At 32.9% G+C, this 16,650-nt stretch overlaps 1 protein-coding gene and 1 long non-coding RNA gene across 2 annotated transcripts; both read right to left on the bottom strand.

Annotated features, from left to right (window-relative positions):
• Nucleotides 1–367: 367 nt before the first annotated feature.
• Nucleotides 368–3,700, bottom strand: LOC130935903 (inosine-5'-monophosphate dehydrogenase-like). Its single transcript, XM_057865818.1, has 5 exons — nucleotides 3,123–3,700; nucleotides 2,575–3,027; nucleotides 1,898–2,077; nucleotides 1,319–1,576; nucleotides 368–686 (listed from the first exon to the last, which is right to left on the bottom strand). The coding sequence occupies exons 1-5, from the start codon at nucleotides 3,669–3,671 to the stop codon at nucleotides 615–617; spliced, it is 1,512 nt and encodes a 503-aa protein (XP_057721801.1). The 5' UTR covers nucleotides 3,672–3,700; the 3' UTR covers nucleotides 368–614.
• Nucleotides 3,701–9,399: 5,699 nt separating this feature from the next.
• LOC130935796 (uncharacterized) lies at nucleotides 9,400–11,650 on the bottom strand. The gene is made up of 3 exons (XR_009067967.1): nucleotides 11,429–11,650; nucleotides 10,571–10,744; nucleotides 9,400–10,059 (listed from the first exon to the last, which is right to left on the bottom strand). It is a non-coding gene; the product is annotated as an uncharacterized LOC130935796 (long non-coding RNA).
• Between the last annotated feature and the right edge of the window lie 5,000 nt (nucleotides 11,651–16,650).

The following is a 16,650-nucleotide window of genomic DNA, read 5'->3' as shown; positions in this document are numbered from 1 at the left end:
GCTTTGTTCCACTATAATACATTGGAACATGTGAAAACATTGACTTTCTAAGATAGCAAGGTATTGATTAAAAAATTTTCCACTCTTTTTAACTAATAAAAATTTAAAAAAATACAAAATATCACGAATAAAGATATCCATTTCGTTGCCTTTCGACCCGTTTGGCCAGACAACTAAGAGTCTGAAACATATCATTCTATTTTACCTAGCTTATTAAAATGACTCTTTTTTATCACTGATAAAATTTCAATATGAGAAGTTTCATTTAAAAATAATATGTAAATCTAATGAATTGAAGATAACAAAGAAAATTTACCATGAAACCTCAAATAGTACTCCAAAAGTATTGATTGGCACAAAAAAGATAACCAACTAAAACATCTATTTAAAATACAAGACAACTATGACGGAATCAAAACCCGAAGAAAAATTTAAAGTTAACTCGGATTAATCCCATAAAATCATGGTGTGGCCACCATCATCCACAATGTTTCGATTTCTAATAACATCATTGGCAGCAACTTGTGACTGTAGAGTAACATTTTATGCCCTTTTCTAAACTTACAACAACAATTTCTACCACGGCTTACAACCATTTTGGATGGTTTCATACTTCAAAAGTATTTCTTTTCATAAGAAACCAGACCATGGATTCCACCTTCAACCTGCGCTGCTCCAGTCCGGACCTGAACAGAGCATACCAAATATTAAGAAACAAATTTGAGTAAATCCCCCTTTTAGTCTTAGAAAGTATTTCAGAAAAACATTAGTTCAGAAAAGCTTATAAAATTTATAATACCAATCTGAACGACAATATTAACATAAACCATATTTTATTGCTTGCTTGAGTTAATTCCATGACGACGAGGTTGCAATTGCAGGCAAACACATCTGATTCCCCTTACACAATTTAGAGTAAAGTGTGTTTTCAGATAGTACTTTTCTCCTCTTATGATTTTCAATTCAAGATGCATGTTCGTATAGAAAACACTAGTATTTTTTTAATCCCAACTTGTATGGGAACAACTCTTCCGAGCAAAAAGAGAACAAAACCTAAAATATGAGGTAAAATAATTTCTTGCTTCTGGAGCATCTATAATGTTAGGAAGTTGTACAAATCTAAAAATGCCGTAAATAATCTCAAAACATGCATTAAATGTATTCTAGGAAAATGCAAAAATTTAACACAAATGTTTTTTACTCCTTTTCCCTTTGTTTGGTTTGAAAACAATAAAAATAATTAAAAAAAAAAAACTCTGTAGAGAACTAGTGTATTTAGTGCAGAAATGATGAAGACAACAAGAAACGATAACCGTACCTCTAGCCTTAACACCTTGGATCTGAGGAGGTCATGAGCAGACTGCAGAGAGTTGGCACCGATATCTTGAAACCCTTGCTTGACAGCTTGCATGGTGTATGGTAGGAACTTCAAAACAGAACCCTTATCTTTAACAGCTCCAACAACCCCCTGAGCAATTTTTAGTTTTGCAGTGTCACCCAAATATCTTTGATCACTTCCTTTAGTCATAGCTTCTAGTGAACCCATTCCTCTATACTTCTTTACTCGTTGACCATTCTGGTGAAGTAAAAATCAATTTATGCATATTAACCAAAGGCAAAGAAGAAGAATAGCTCAAAATATTGCAATCTTTTCACTTCAAGTACACCAAGGACTTGAACAAATATTAATCACGAATTACTCCCAAAATTTCTTCCCAGAGTCAACACCAAGTACAAAAATAAATAAATATATAAAAATGTTTTTCCTGAGCATAGAGTTTTGATGCTCTTACAATTTCATCTTTTTTCTAAGCAGTAAATTTTCTTTTATCATCACACTGATCCACATTATATCACAGCTATTGTTGCAGAGCTTGACCCAGTTTTTTATTCATACCTGATATTCATAAGCTCCGGGAGCCTCGTTGCTACCAGCTAAGAAGCTTCCCATCATAACTGTAGATGCTCCCAATGACAAAGCCTTGACAATATGCCCAGAGTTTGAGATGCCACCATCGGCAATCACAGGAACACCGCTTTTATAAGCAATAGATGCAACCTTGTAAACTGCAGTTGCCTGAAAAGCATGAAGTCAATATTAATAACTTAGCACCTGCAAGCCAGAACATATAATTGAGAACAGGGTAGAAAGCAGGGCTGAAAATTCCCAAACACTTAAATGCAATATTAACAATCTATACAAAGTCAAAACTACTTAAACTTAGTCATTCCATAAGAAAACCATCACCATCTAAAACAAAATGTAATCCCAATCACTGAATACTATTCAATAAGTCAACACTGTTCAAACAAAATGCAATTCTAATCATTTAATAAGTTAATACTGTACAATCCTTACAATTGAGTAGCAAGATCTCTTCTGCAATTAAGCTCAACCTAATCACTGAACCAAACCTTCTCAAAACATAACAACTATCAAAATTGATCACAATCTAAACTCATATCTAACAAACAACTCAAAACTCCAGGCCATCAACAAACAACAACACAGGCAGCAAAGATCAAAGATAACACCAAATTGACAAACAAAATAAAACAAAATAACGTTCATACCTGACCACGCCCAACTGCACAAACCTCCTGCGTGGTGCAAATTGAACCAGACCCCATACCAACCCTCAATCCATCAACACCAGCTTGGATCAAATTCTCAGCCTGGTACATAGTGACCACGTTCCCACCAACCACATCCAGTTCCGGGTACACCTTCTTCACATACTTGATCATCTCCAATTGGTAACTAGAATTACCCTGTGAGCTGTCAAGAATCACCACATTCACCCCGGCCTTCACCAAGTGCTCCAACCTCTCCTTGTCTTGCTCCCTCGTCCCTATCGCCGCCCCAACCATCCATTCCCCGTCGGCACCCACCGACCCAGGCCCTGCCAGCTTTGGGTACCCTTTAACCTTCTCAACATCATCCTTGGTAACCACATCAACCATCTCGTTGTCTTTCACCAGCCCAACGAAATTCGCCTTCTTCTCCTCCAGGACCTTGTCAATTTCCTTCAAAAAGTAAGGGAGGCAGAAAAACTTAGATAATGTAAACAAAGACAACACCAAAAGATTTTATTTAATGAGAGCAAAGTATTCGTCCTTGCCTTCAAGTCATGGCTCCAGGGCACCGTAACAGGTGTCGAGGGAGCCATGTAATCGCGGACTTTCAAACTCTTGTCGCTTTGATTCGTGTAATCTTCTTTTGACACGTAGCCGAGTAGCTTGGACTTAGAGTTGCCGGACTCCGTGACGAGGATGAAGGGAGAATCGGCGAAGTCGTCCAGGGAGTCGATGTAAGCTGAGGGAGGGAGGAAGACCGGGTGGGAGAGGATGGGAACGCGGCGGGACTTGGCGGAGCGGATGACGGCGGCCTGGGTGGCGGGGGAGATGTTGGAGTGGATAATGGCGATGGCGCCGAGAGAGGCCATGGCGGCGCCCATGGCGGACTCGGAAACGGTGTCCATCGGAGAAGCAACGAATGGGACGGAGAGAGGGACGTTGCGGGAGATGCGGGAGGAGAGATCGACGGCCTCCGCCGGGAAGTCGATGTAGTGAGGGAGGAAGATGACGTCGTCGTAGGTGTAGGAGAAGCCCTGGTTGAATAGCTTCTCCGCCGTGAAACCGTCTTCGATCGGCGGCGGAGTGAAGTCCATGGCGCCGGCGGCGATGGTGATGGTGGTTGTGGTTGCCAGGGAGGGTTTAGTTAGGGTTTTGTGAGCTAGCTAATAAATATTAAATATTACTATTTAATAATTAATAATATAATTAGATCCAATTTAAATAAACAGTTTAATTGTTTTTTTAAAAAAAAATAAGTTAAATAATAAATATTTATATTAAAATTAGTTTATAAATAAATTATTTTATATTTAATTTTTTAATTTAAAAAATATTTATTTTAACAGAAATATGATAAAAAAATTTATTATAAAAATAATAATTTTTTAATTTTTTTATAAACATTTAAATAATTTTTAAAAAAATTATAATTTAATTTTAAAAATATTACAAAATATTAATACTATTATTTTTTATAAGTCAAAAAAATAATAACTCTTAAAATTTCTCAAACAAGTCTTAATAATCACCATGGATAAACTTTAATTTAAAGGGAAAAAGACAGATAGGTCCCTGATTTTTCAAACTTTTGACAAATATATCCCTGACAAAATTTAAATACAAAAAAGTCCCTGACTTTAACAAACGGAGGACAATTTAGTCCTTCCGTCTATTTGCCTCTCATACACCGAACGGAACTGGCTGACGTGGCTGAAACGGTGTACAGGTGTCCGTTACGGTGCCACGTTAGAAGGGGAAAAAAGTTCGAAGGACAAATAAGTCCTTGACGTCATTTTACAAATAAATTTCGAAGGACAAATAGGTCCTTGAGAATGTTTTTTTCATTATACTTCTATTATGCTTCTATTATGAGAATTTAGTTTATAAAATTAGGCTAATTTTTTTTTGTATGGAAAAAATATTGGTGTTTTTATTGAAAATGAGAGAATGTGGTGTAATTATAGATGGGTGGATTTTTTGTGTGGGAAGTCAACACGTGGAGGGCGTGGTGAACACGTGGCATCATTCTGGCCAACACGTGGGGGGCGTGTTGAACATGTGGCAGCATCTTAGCCAACACGTGGAGGCGTGTTGAATAATTTTCACAATACTGTAATACACTTCAAATGTCAATATTCAACCAAAACACCAATTTTCTTTCCATATTAAAAATAATTTCTGATAAAATTATGCTTGTATTTTGAAATCTAGTTAACTTGTTTTATTCTACAATTTAAATTATTTGTATTAAAATTGTAGAAATTGGGCTTGTTATGTTTCTACTCTTTTTCTTAAATTACATTAGTTTAGTTTTAGTACATTTGTGTATTATATTATAATTTGTTAAATTGCATTAATTCAGTTTTCATCATACCAGTGGCATTAGTTAGCATCAGTTCATTTATGCATCAAGTTAGCATTAGTTCATTTGTGCATCATTCATGTATTAAGTTAGCATTAGTGCATTTGTGTATTATATTAGAACTAGTATTTTTATGCATAATAACATTACGAGAATATTTTTTTTAAATTATAGTTCACTTTGTTCTAACAGTATAAATTATGCATGACACAAAAGATTTATAAAATCAAACTACTTTTACAAAAAAGTCGTAAGTTGACAAAAATTTCTTACTAAGAAAACCAAGATATCTGCAGATAAAAATTAAATAATAAGATTTGTAGTTATTATTTTTATATGAAAAAGTCTAATTTTTTATTAGTAATTAATTTTAACATTCGTTATCTAAAATTTAAAATAATTTAATGTGTATAATTTTACATTTAAAATATTTTAATTGTAAAAAAATATCGAATGACATATTTTGATTTGTCAAATTACTAATATAAAATATAATTATATATAGAGTAAAAATAGTAGAGAGAAATATAAAAATAGAGAAAGGTAGATGAGAGAATTTAGGAAATGAGTTTATTAATTTTGAAAAAAAAATTCTCAAGGACCTATTTGTCCTTCGAACTTTATTTGTAAAATGACGTCAAGGACTTATTTGTCCTTCGAACTTTTTTCCCCTTCCAACGTGGCACCGTAACGGACACCTGTATACCGTTTCAGCCTCGTCAGCCAGTTCCGTTAGGTGTATGAGAGGCAAATAGACGGAAGGACTAAATTGTCCTCCGTTTGTTAAAGTCAGGGATCTTTTTGTATTTAAATTTTGTCAGGGATGTATTTGTCAAAAGTTTGAAAAGTCAGGGACCTATTTGTCTTTTTCCCTAATTTAAATTGTTTCCTTTTGCGGGTGAACAATTGAGAGAACCAAATCGGTTAAGAACCAGTAAAATAACTAATTTATTAGTTTAATAGTTTGATCAAAATTCAACCGAAATTCAAGATTTGTTTAGATGAGCTTTAAAAAAAAAAATCTTTTTTAAGTTAATTTTTTTAAAAAGTTTTATAAAAAAGTAAAAATAATTTTGTTTAAATATCTCATACAAAAAAATCTTTTTAAATATCAATTATGTTTAGTTATAACGATATAAAAATACTTTTTTATTTATTTATTACATGAAAAATATCTTTTTTTAAGGAAAAAATATCTTTTAAAAAAAGATGTAAATTACAGCTTCTTAAAAAAGATATTTTTTATTTTTCTAATACTTTTACTTTTATTACAAAAAATTTATCAAAATACGTTAAAAAATAAAAAAAATCTTTTTTTAATAAAATTTATTTTTAATCTAAATAATAATACCCAAACAAACACTCAACCGATTTAATTAAAACACAATAAATAAAGACATCTCAATGTCTGTTCCAAACAAAACACAAAAATTTATATTAGATGAAAGGAAGAATACTATAAAGATATCCCATATAAACCTTTAAGAATTATTGGAATTTTTTCTTAAAACGGTACAGATAGCTCTTAAGAATGATATATTTTTCAATTTCTAGCAGAAACACATATTTAAACAAAATATAGACTAAACTTTTAGAAGGAGAAATAAATCATTATAAAATACAACAAAAAAAATTATATTTTTTTGGTCCAATCCTTCAAAATATGTATCATATATTTCTAATTTCTTATTATTCTACGGATCACAATCTCTTTATCTTTGTGTTGCCAACAGATGTCTAAAAATTTAACCTACCAAAAAAATAAAACAATAAAATTAAAAGAACCTCGTTTATAAATACATTGTATATTGTATATAACAAAAAATAAATAACAAAAAAAATAAGTGGTTAGAATTGGCTTTATATAAACAGAAGTAAGAACGAAAAATTACAACAAAAATTACACGTAACAAATAATCAGATTAAAATTAACAAAAACTAAAACAATAAAATTAAATAATCAGAGCCATCAGTAAATAATCCTAACAAGAATCAGCAATAGAATATTATAATTAAGAAACAAAATAAAAAAATATCAAAGAAGATTAGAAAAAACTATGTTAATATGGTATAAAGAATTTAGGAAAGAAACAAAAAATCTAAAAAAGTATTATTTTTATTATTTATATTTTTCATCTGTAATTACAAAGCTCTTATCAATATATAGACCAAAAATACGCTAAGAATACGCTCGTAGATTAATTTTTTTTTCTAATCCTCTTTGATATTTTCCTGATTTTGTTCCCTAATTATGATATTCTAAATAGTTAGATTAAATTCAACAAGAACCCAAACAATGAAATTAAATACTCAAAGCTATCGGCAAATAATAATCCTAACAAAAATAGCACGTAACAAATAATCAAATTAAAAATAGAATTGTGAAAACAAATTATGAGAAATAAACAGAACTAAAAAAATCAAAATCCTAGAACTTTGAAAATTTTTACGATGGAATTTATAAAGCAGAATCATAACAACGACAAATAAAAAGAATTTAAAAATAAAATTGAAAAAAATTCAAAAATCTTAAGGTAGCATTTAGAAGAGAGACTAAAAGACAGAGACTAAAATAACTCTCAATATTGTATTTGGTGTAAAATGGGAGTAATAATGAAGCTCTAATTTAATTTGCATAAATGATAAAGTTAGAATTAATTAATTGAATTGTTGGTATTTTAGGTATAAAATGTTATTAAAGTTTCAGTCTCTGCCCCCAAAAATTTCAGTTACATGTGTTCCTACTTTTTGGAGGTACTGAAATAGTTGTGTTTGGTGTAAAATGGGAGTAATAATGAAGCTCTAATTTAATTTGCATAAATGATAAAGTTAGAATTAATTAATTGAATTGTTGGTATTTTAGGTATAAAATGTTATTAAAGTTTCAGTCTCTGCCCCAAAAATTTCAGTTACATGTGTTCCTACTTTTTGGAGGTACTGAAATAGTGAAATTTAGGGACAAAAATTGAAATTTTAGTACCAGTCTCTGAACCAACAAACATGACATTGAGTCTCAATCTCTCAGTCTCCATCTCGATACCTCCAAACACTATCTAAGAAATTGAAAGATGCAGCGACGAGGCGAAGAGACTGGACGATGGCGAAGAGGTTGGACGTTGCATGATTGGACAGCTGACGAACTGCAATAGAGTACGACGAGGCTGAGAACAACAAAACACAAAAGCGATAAGAAGTGAGAACGGATGGAGGCTGACAAACTGCGACGGAGCACACGCGGCTGCTAGAAGGTTTTATTCTTCCACTGCATGAGTGAGAGAGGAGTTTGTGGCTTTTTTGCGGTGTGAGTGAGAGAAAGAGTAGTATATCTTTATAAACTTTTAAGGAACTTTTTTTTTTATATTTTATATTATTAGGTGTGAAATTATGATAAATCAGGTTTTTTTATTTATAAAATAAAAAAATTTATTATTTCCTCCAATATGATTTTTGAATTTTAATTTCTCAAATACGATTTTTTTTTGCATTTAAGCAAGTTCATCGGACTCAGCGAACTCTATAAAAATTGACAAGTTCGCCTAATTCCCAGAGAACTCCCTTTTTAAATTTTTTTCAATTCTACGTTTTTAATCCATTATCATCATCTCCAAATAGTATATAAATCTACAAACAGTATATAGGAATACACAAAAATACACGGACAACAAGCATGACTTCTCCAAGGATTTTTTTAATTATAAATTAAAAAAAATAAGCCATATTTAACAATAATAACCATTGTTATCGTCTCTAAAAATACACAGGTACACAGGAATAAACCATATTTAACAAAGATTTTTTTAATTATAAATTAAAAAATAACTATTCCCAAAAAAGTCTCAATTTAGCCACAGGCCAAAGCTGGATAATATATGCAACAATGCATGTGAGGTCTTCAACGCACGGATCAAAGAGGTTAGGAGCAAGCCAATCATCACATTGCTTGAAGAGGTAAGGATGTTTGTTATGAGATCCATTGCAAAGAACAAGGTAAAGTTGAACAACCACGTCAGAAAACTTCCACCTACGATTTAAATCTTGTTAAGCTTTTACATTTTACGTTTTTTATTTACTTTTTCGATTTCATGTAAAATCTCGATTTTCTCTACCTTGGATGGAGATGAAGACTATGAAAATTTTGAGGTCCATGGACACCCAACAAACATGGTTATCGATCTAGGCAAAAGATTTTGCACCTGCCAGTTCTAGATGTTAACAGGTTATAACTTTTACGTTTATAATAATTTTATGGGTTAAGTGCGATTTTAATCCCTAACGTAGAGGCCGAAAATTTATTTCGTCTCCGACCTTTTTTCGCTACAAAATGGTCCCGAAGGTTTCAGTTTGTTTTAAAATCGTCCTTCAGATGAAAATACGATTCCCCCTTCTTCCCCAAATCAATCAAAAGCAGAAGCTGAACCAGAAGCTGAAGCAGAACATAAGCATAAAAGAAACAACACCAATGAACTCATAACTCAGAAAATCATCATCATTATCAAAACTCAGAAAATCATCATCTGAACTCAAAAGAACAACAACAAAAGAAGCTAGAAGCAGAACAACAACAACAATAAAAGAACAACAAGAACCCAGAACTCAGAAAATCATCATCATCATCATCAAAACTCAGAAAAACAAAAGCCCATAACTCGGAACCCAGAAAAAACAATCGATAATGGAATCAGAAGAACAATAACAACAAAAGAACAGAAACCAGAAGAATAGATCATCAGAAGCAGAAGCAGCATAACCAGAAGAAACTAGAAACCAATGAAGAGCAGCGACGACCGGCGGCTGTGCGAGGAGGAGGAGCAGAAACGGCGAGCGACACGCGACATCCACCCTCGCGGATCTACTGGCGTCGACGTCGAGTCAAGAAGAGGAGTAGCGGCGAGATCTGGCGGTGAGATCCAGCAGAGACGACGAGGACCGAACAACGAAGAGTAATGGTGGTGGCGGCGGTGAGGTCCCTTGCCCCTCTTCTTCCCGAAACCCCCTCCCCCCTATTCTCCCTTCACGTTTTCCCTTCCCCTTTTCCTCTTTACCAAGGTTCGGAAAACCGGACCGGTCATCAAACCGCTCTAGTTACTGGTTTACTGGTTTATTGGTCCAACCGGTTCAACCTGAAAAACCATTTCAGAATAAAATAATAAATAAATTATATATAAACATCATAAAATATAATTATAGTCTAATATAAATCTTAAATATCTTCCAAATTTAAAACATTATATGAAATGTCAACCAAATCCATATAATCTTATCAAAATACAAAGTTAAATAGTGAAAAGAGCAATGGTGCAAACAACAACAATACAACTAGAAATAATCATTAATCACTCCTAAATTAATTCAAAACAGTAGCATAACAAATAATCACCCTTAAATTAATTTAAAACAGCAGCATAACAAAATCACTAATCACAAATTCAAAACACTCAGTGCCATAATTCCATAACAAAACAACAGCATAAGTGCATAACAAGTTAACAACAGCAGCTTAACAAGTCACCAATCAGTAATCACAAATTCCAAACTCAAATCAGCAGCATTACAAAAGACCCAAGAAATCACAAATCACAAATTCAACCTCAAATCCCTAAAAGAGTAACATAAACTCAACTTTCCACTAACCTCAAATCAGTAAATCAGCATTGATCAAACTAAATGTATACCAGCTACCTTCAATTTATTTTTGTATTTTGCAACCCCTGGTTTTCTTTTGCAGTTTTGCTTCCTTCCACTTGATGACATTAGATGTATTGAATCTAATTGCCAACCCTTCATCCAATGGCATAGCCCCCTTAACTGAAAGCCACAATTTGGTGCAAACAGCCACAATACAATGAAAATTAACAATAAAAATTAACAATGAACATTAACAGCATGAAAATTAACCATGTTCTTAACCTAATGCAAGAGCCAAACACAATGAAAATTAACAGTATGTTCTTAACCACAACACAAGACCATATCAGCAATTCTGCCTACAACAATTTTGCCTAGTGCCTACAGCATTAAGCCATTCAACAATATTGCAAAAGTGCAAAACAGAGTAAGTTTTCAATTTCCAACATTCACAAAACAGAGGAACAAATTAACAATTACAAAGTAACAAATTAAAACAGAGTAACAAATTAACATTTACAAAGCAGCAAAAGTGCAAAACACTAAAACAGCAATAAATTGAACAAAAAACGCGTAACGGATAAACTAAGAACGTCTTCATATTTTTGTATCAAACTATCAACTGAGGAGAAAAAAACCCCTAGGGTGAATTTGGAATACAATAAAATAGAAATTGGAATTAATTTAATTTTAAGAATTAATGAATTATTGAAGACGAAGACCCAAGATGAATTATTGAAGACCGAAGAAGACCGAATTATTGAAGACCCAAGACCCAAGATGAATTGAAGAATTAATATTATGGAACAAAAATTGAAGAGGAATTCGAAGTTCAGAGAAGATGAAGAACGATGAGGCACTCACCTGGTTCAAGAGGCCAGCGAAGACGATGGAGGGCTACTGGGCTGGGAACCAGGCGACGATGGAGGGCTACTGGTGCTGAGAATCAGGCGGTGGCGCTGACGACCTGAGCACCGCGGCGACGACGGATGGAGGGCTACTGGGCTAGGAATGCTTCAGACTTCAGAGTGCTAGGGTTCGTTGTGAGATTGAGAAGAACGAATGGGGTCGGGGGAAGAAGGGGGGTGTTTTCAGACTGGGTCGGGTCGGGTAATCGGGTTTCATTTTTAAACCAGCTGAAACCGGCGTCGTTTAGAGAAACCGGCCGGTCACCGGTCCGGCCCAACCGGCCGGTTTTCGGCCGGTTCACCGGTTTTTTAACGGTTCTCTCACAGGCGGTTATTGAAGGAGAACCGGACCGCTTGCATTACCGGTTCGCGGTTAAATCGGTCGGATCAGCCGGTCCGGTCCGGTTTTCAGAACCTTGCTCTTTACGTGTTTTTTTCCTTTTTTATTTTTTTTAGTTAGGGATAAAATAGTTATAAAAATAAAAAATTTGGTAAAAAAGACGATTTTAAAACAAATTGAAACTTTTGGAACCATTTTATAGCGAAAAAAGGCCAGGGACAAAATAAATTTTTAGCCTCTACGTTAGGGACCAAAATCGTACTTAACTCTAACTTTATTTTCAGTTTCAATATAAGTGGGTTTACTTGATTATTATCTGAGATGGTCTGGAGTTGAACTGGCTTTTGATTAATTTATTATAGGCATTCCCTGTGTTCATGCCTTTGCTGCTCTTGCACGGGTGAACAAGAGACCAGAAGATTTCTGTCACCCCTTGGTCACAATGGAATCATACAAGAAGACCTATGAACATTACATCAGTTCTCTCCCAAGCCAATCCATGTGAGAAAAATCAGTCTACAATCAGCCACAAGCTCCTAACATTAAACGGAAACCAGAAAAACTCACGGCCAAAGGAAGAAAGGACGCTGATGAGGGTACTAATGGAAATAAGAAAGCTAAGAAAACTGTTATTCTAAAGAGACAGTTAAAGTCATTCACATGCACATATTGTGGAGTAAAGGGCCACACCAAGAGGGGATGTAAACAGAAGAAAGCTTATGAGGTTGCTGCTGCTCTTGCAGTTGCAGCGACTACTGTGGTGGCTTCCAAGGCCAAAGCTACTCCTACTGGGAGTACACCTGCAGCTGAAGCAAGCAACACTGCCAATGAGGTACCATAAGTAGCTGAAGTTCCTTCTGGTACAGGTGTTACAAACACCCTTCCACCACCAGTGGCTGCACTCCAAGTTGTAGAAGTTGACTTATCCCAACTAAATTATGGTGGAACACAAGATGAGGTAGAACTCTCCAAAACTTTTGTTTTTTACTTCTTTGTCATAACTCCCCTGTTAATACTAACTCACACTAATTTTCACACTTTACTCAGACACCACTACCAGTAACTGCTTCTGTTGATCCCATACAAGGAGTAAGTGCAGCAACATCTTTTAGGTTGACAAATTTTATAAGTTTGTTCCAACACTGCAGTTCAAGGCACCAAAGAAAAAAACACTTGATATTGGATGTACTAGCTGCTGATTTTGGATTATATATGGGATTTCAGCATTAGTTGTTTTTTTTTATTACTTCCATTCAAAAATAGCACATAACCAGACTGTATGATTTATTTTTTTTGTGGTAAATACTTTACAAGAGTTTAAACTTAAAGATCTTCTTCTTTCAGAATCTGGTGGCTGTATTATGTTGTTTATCATTATGTGGTCTATTGAGAGTATGTTACATTGGCAATGTGTTATTTATAATAAAAAAACTGCTATTATCAATTTACTTGTTCTATTCATTCAGTTTGAATTTTATTTTTTGTAAAATCTATCTACACAGAACACACCAATAAACTAAAGAATTTTCATACATTCATCAACAAATACTTTCAAACACAGTTCTTACATTTTTACCATCACAACTAAAACAACAACTAACAGAAAAAAAATTAGCAATCCTAACATTTGTATTATAAATTTTTAGGTCCTTAATTCAGCCTCCAAATTGCTAATCCTCAAAGCAAGACTGACGCCCACTTCTTCATTGTTGTATACTGTGACATCTTCCAAATTCCCATCATCAATTTCTATAATGTCTGCCCATTGAAAAAATTCACACCATCTTTTTCCATTACTTTGTGAACAACAAATTTAGGAGTTAGCATAAAAATACTCAACAACAAATCTTAAGGAAACAAACACTCACGTTGTAATTCAGGCATTCAAAGAAGGGCTTATTTGGGTGGGTATCCGTTCCAGACCATCGGAGCACAGAACGTTTCTTACACCCACACCACTCTGGCACTCGCAAGGCTCTGCTCCGACTTGGTATCCTTGTCGTTGATTGCCTAGAACTTCCATTTCCTTCGTTTGCACGTCCAATCATCTTCCAACCAGCAAAGCAACGGCGACGAAAATGAACAAGGAAGAAAAAGAAGAGGAAGAAGAAGATGAAAAAGAAGAAGATAAAGATGAAGTGATGCACTACTTCTGCAGTTAGGATTAAAAAGGAGATCAGGGACCAAATTGGGTTATACCCTTTTAATTGCCACATCATGTAACCATTAGACACTCCAATGTGACAATCATTTGCCAGGTCACTTCCGCCGGAAAATCAGATGAACGAAAAATTTGAGAGAGATCAATTTGGTGCATTTTTTTCAATCTCGAAAACATAAATAATGCAATTGAGAAGTCGGGACTAAATTAGTACATTTTGTAAATTTTAGAGACTACTTTAAAATTTAACTCAATAAAAAATCATACTTAACAACCCCATAGTAAAAAATCATACCTAAGTACCGAATAACGCTGCAGAATCTATTCTCAATTGTTCCTATTCTAAGATATTTAACATAGCAGACCCATGAAACTCAAAGAAAATCACAATCTCTCCCACTAGTGGTGCAGAATTTTTGAGCCACAGAATCTAATCATCACAAACCCTTCTTCTTCATATTAAAATCACATACACCTTTTGCTCTGATTCCAATCTTACCACAATCTTAAAGTGGTGTCTGATACAGACATATGAACACGGAAAAGGCAAGGGACAGATGTATTAAATTGCGACGGACCAAAAATACGAGTTTGGACTTTATATTCACAAGTGGGAATCAAAATTTTGGCTGCACTTGATTTATGAGCAAACATGTCGTTCCATACGCGTGAATGGTGGATCCCCCTTCAGATTTCATGAAATCACCCAAACATTTCCATTTTTTCTTCTACAAAGTAAACTAATTCTGGACTAATTAATTTAGGTTAGTTTATTAGCTATTGTAAACTGTTAAATGAAATTCAAATTTACAGTAAATTAATTTTTAACTCGTTAGACTAAGAGATATGTAAAAAAAAACTATGAAGAGTCTTAATATTGGGAAAGTGTTTATTGTATGAATGTTATGGTGCTTACTGCTTACTCTTATTTACGGGTAGGAGTTTAGGTTTATTTTTTCATAACCCATAAAACGGAGATTTTATTGAGTTGATGGATATGATACTGACTAACACTCGTCTCAGATGTTATGTTCAATTGTGTCTTAATAAAAAATAAAATTTTTTTATTGAACTTGTTTGGACACATTTAAATATTATCACGTGTCAGCATGTTAATTTTATTCGTTCTTAATAGATATCTTTTAAATGAATTTAGATATAATATATATTATTATTTATTAAAATAAAAAATATTTTAAATATTTGATATAATTAAAATAAGATATTAAAAATAATTAAAAAATTAATTTATATTTTAATATCAATAAAATATTAAAATATCATTATAATTTATCTAAAAATTACTTTATATTTTATATATATACATATTTTCGTATCTTATAAAATTTTAAAATTCACATATCAATGTATCACATGTCATATCTATATCAGTGTCTGTGCATCATCTTCATAACATAACCCCGTTTGTCGAGAATTAATGGGAATAATAGCAAATAAAATTTTTGCTAGAACAATTTCTTCCGCGCTTTTATGCATAAAATATAAAAATAATTTATACAATCACCTTTTCAGCTAGTATGATCTATTATTACTTGTTGAATATCTTTATCTAATTAGTCTTTTAATTTCTTCGTTTTTAAATAAGTGTCAGAAAGATAGTAACAATGCAATGATCAAATTCGTCTCTTAATTTTTTAATTGATCAAGTTCGTCTCTTAATTTTAAAATGTCAATCAAGTTACTTACATAATTTTCTCATCTTTTTATATTAATAATAAAAATTTTAGTTAAAAAATACAAAAAATTTACTTAAATAATAATTTTATTTCAAATAATAACACATTTTTTTAATTTGTGACATTTGTTGTTAAAAAAATCGAGCACTTGTTTTTAGTGGAGTCCTCCATTAATGAGAAAATTTGAAAGAAGTGGATATAAGAAAAAAGAGAAGAGTAGAAGAGAGAAGAAAAAAGTTGCATATTTTGGGAGTCGCATAAGATGGAAATTCAAGTGCAATTAATTTTATGTAAATTTAATAATTAAGTGTTGTTAGATAAAAATTTAGTCAAATCAATTAAATTATTTAACATATTTTAACTATTAACTTTATGTGAAGTTGACTGTACATGAGTTTTCACCTAAATTGTAATAATGTGAAATGGAGCACCTGGGTGGGAATAATGGCAAAATCATGGCATGAAAAAAAAGAAGGATTATTTGTACACCTAATACTGCTGTATAACAAATTGATCGATTAGACTGCGAAATAAGATAGAGAGCAAACATCGATTTTGATTGAGGTTGATTTTTATTCGTATATATGATTTTGTCCATGCATCTTATCTATTGATCATTGTTGTAATTTGTAGAAGATAGATAAAACACAAATAACAAATACAAATAAATAAACAAGATACATATTTTAAAAGTTAATAGTATAAATTCACAAAAAAAAAATTCAAATAAAATAATTACAACTCACAATTAAAAACCATGACCCAGACATTCTTTTTTCATTGTTAACAATTAACGTGCATTTATATCTTTGCATGTCCGTAGCCACCGTATATAGCTCACCGACACTGGAAATTGTTAAAGACATGTGTGATGTGGATTTTTTATTTTAATATGGAAGAGTGGAGAGAGTTTTAGTTAATATTACAAAAAATAGAATTTTACAGTGTTATGGCCTTATGGGAGCGTTGCTCTGTGTAAG

Source organism: Arachis stenosperma, chromosome 6 (genome assembly GCF_014773155.1).
Source record: "Arachis stenosperma cultivar V10309 chromosome 6, arast.V10309.gnm1.PFL2, whole genome shotgun sequence".
Classification (NCBI taxonomy): Eukaryota; Viridiplantae; Streptophyta; class Magnoliopsida; order Fabales; family Fabaceae; genus Arachis; species Arachis stenosperma.
Note: the sequence above shows the minus strand (reverse complement) of the source record. Positions and strands in the feature narration are given on the sequence as shown.

Coding starts and splice junctions, on each gene's coding strand:
- LOC130935903 (XM_057865818.1), bottom strand. CDS start 3,671: ATGGACTTCACTCCGCCGCCGATCGAAGACGGTTTCACGGCGGAGAAG. Junction 2,078..2,574: donor GTGCAGTTGGGCGTGGTCAG/GTATGAACGTTA, acceptor CATGCTTTTCAG/GCAACTGCAGTTTACAAGGT. Junction 1,577..1,897: donor CCGGAGCTTATGAATATCAG/GTATGAATAAAA, acceptor TTACTTCACCAG/AATGGTCAACGAGTAAAGAA.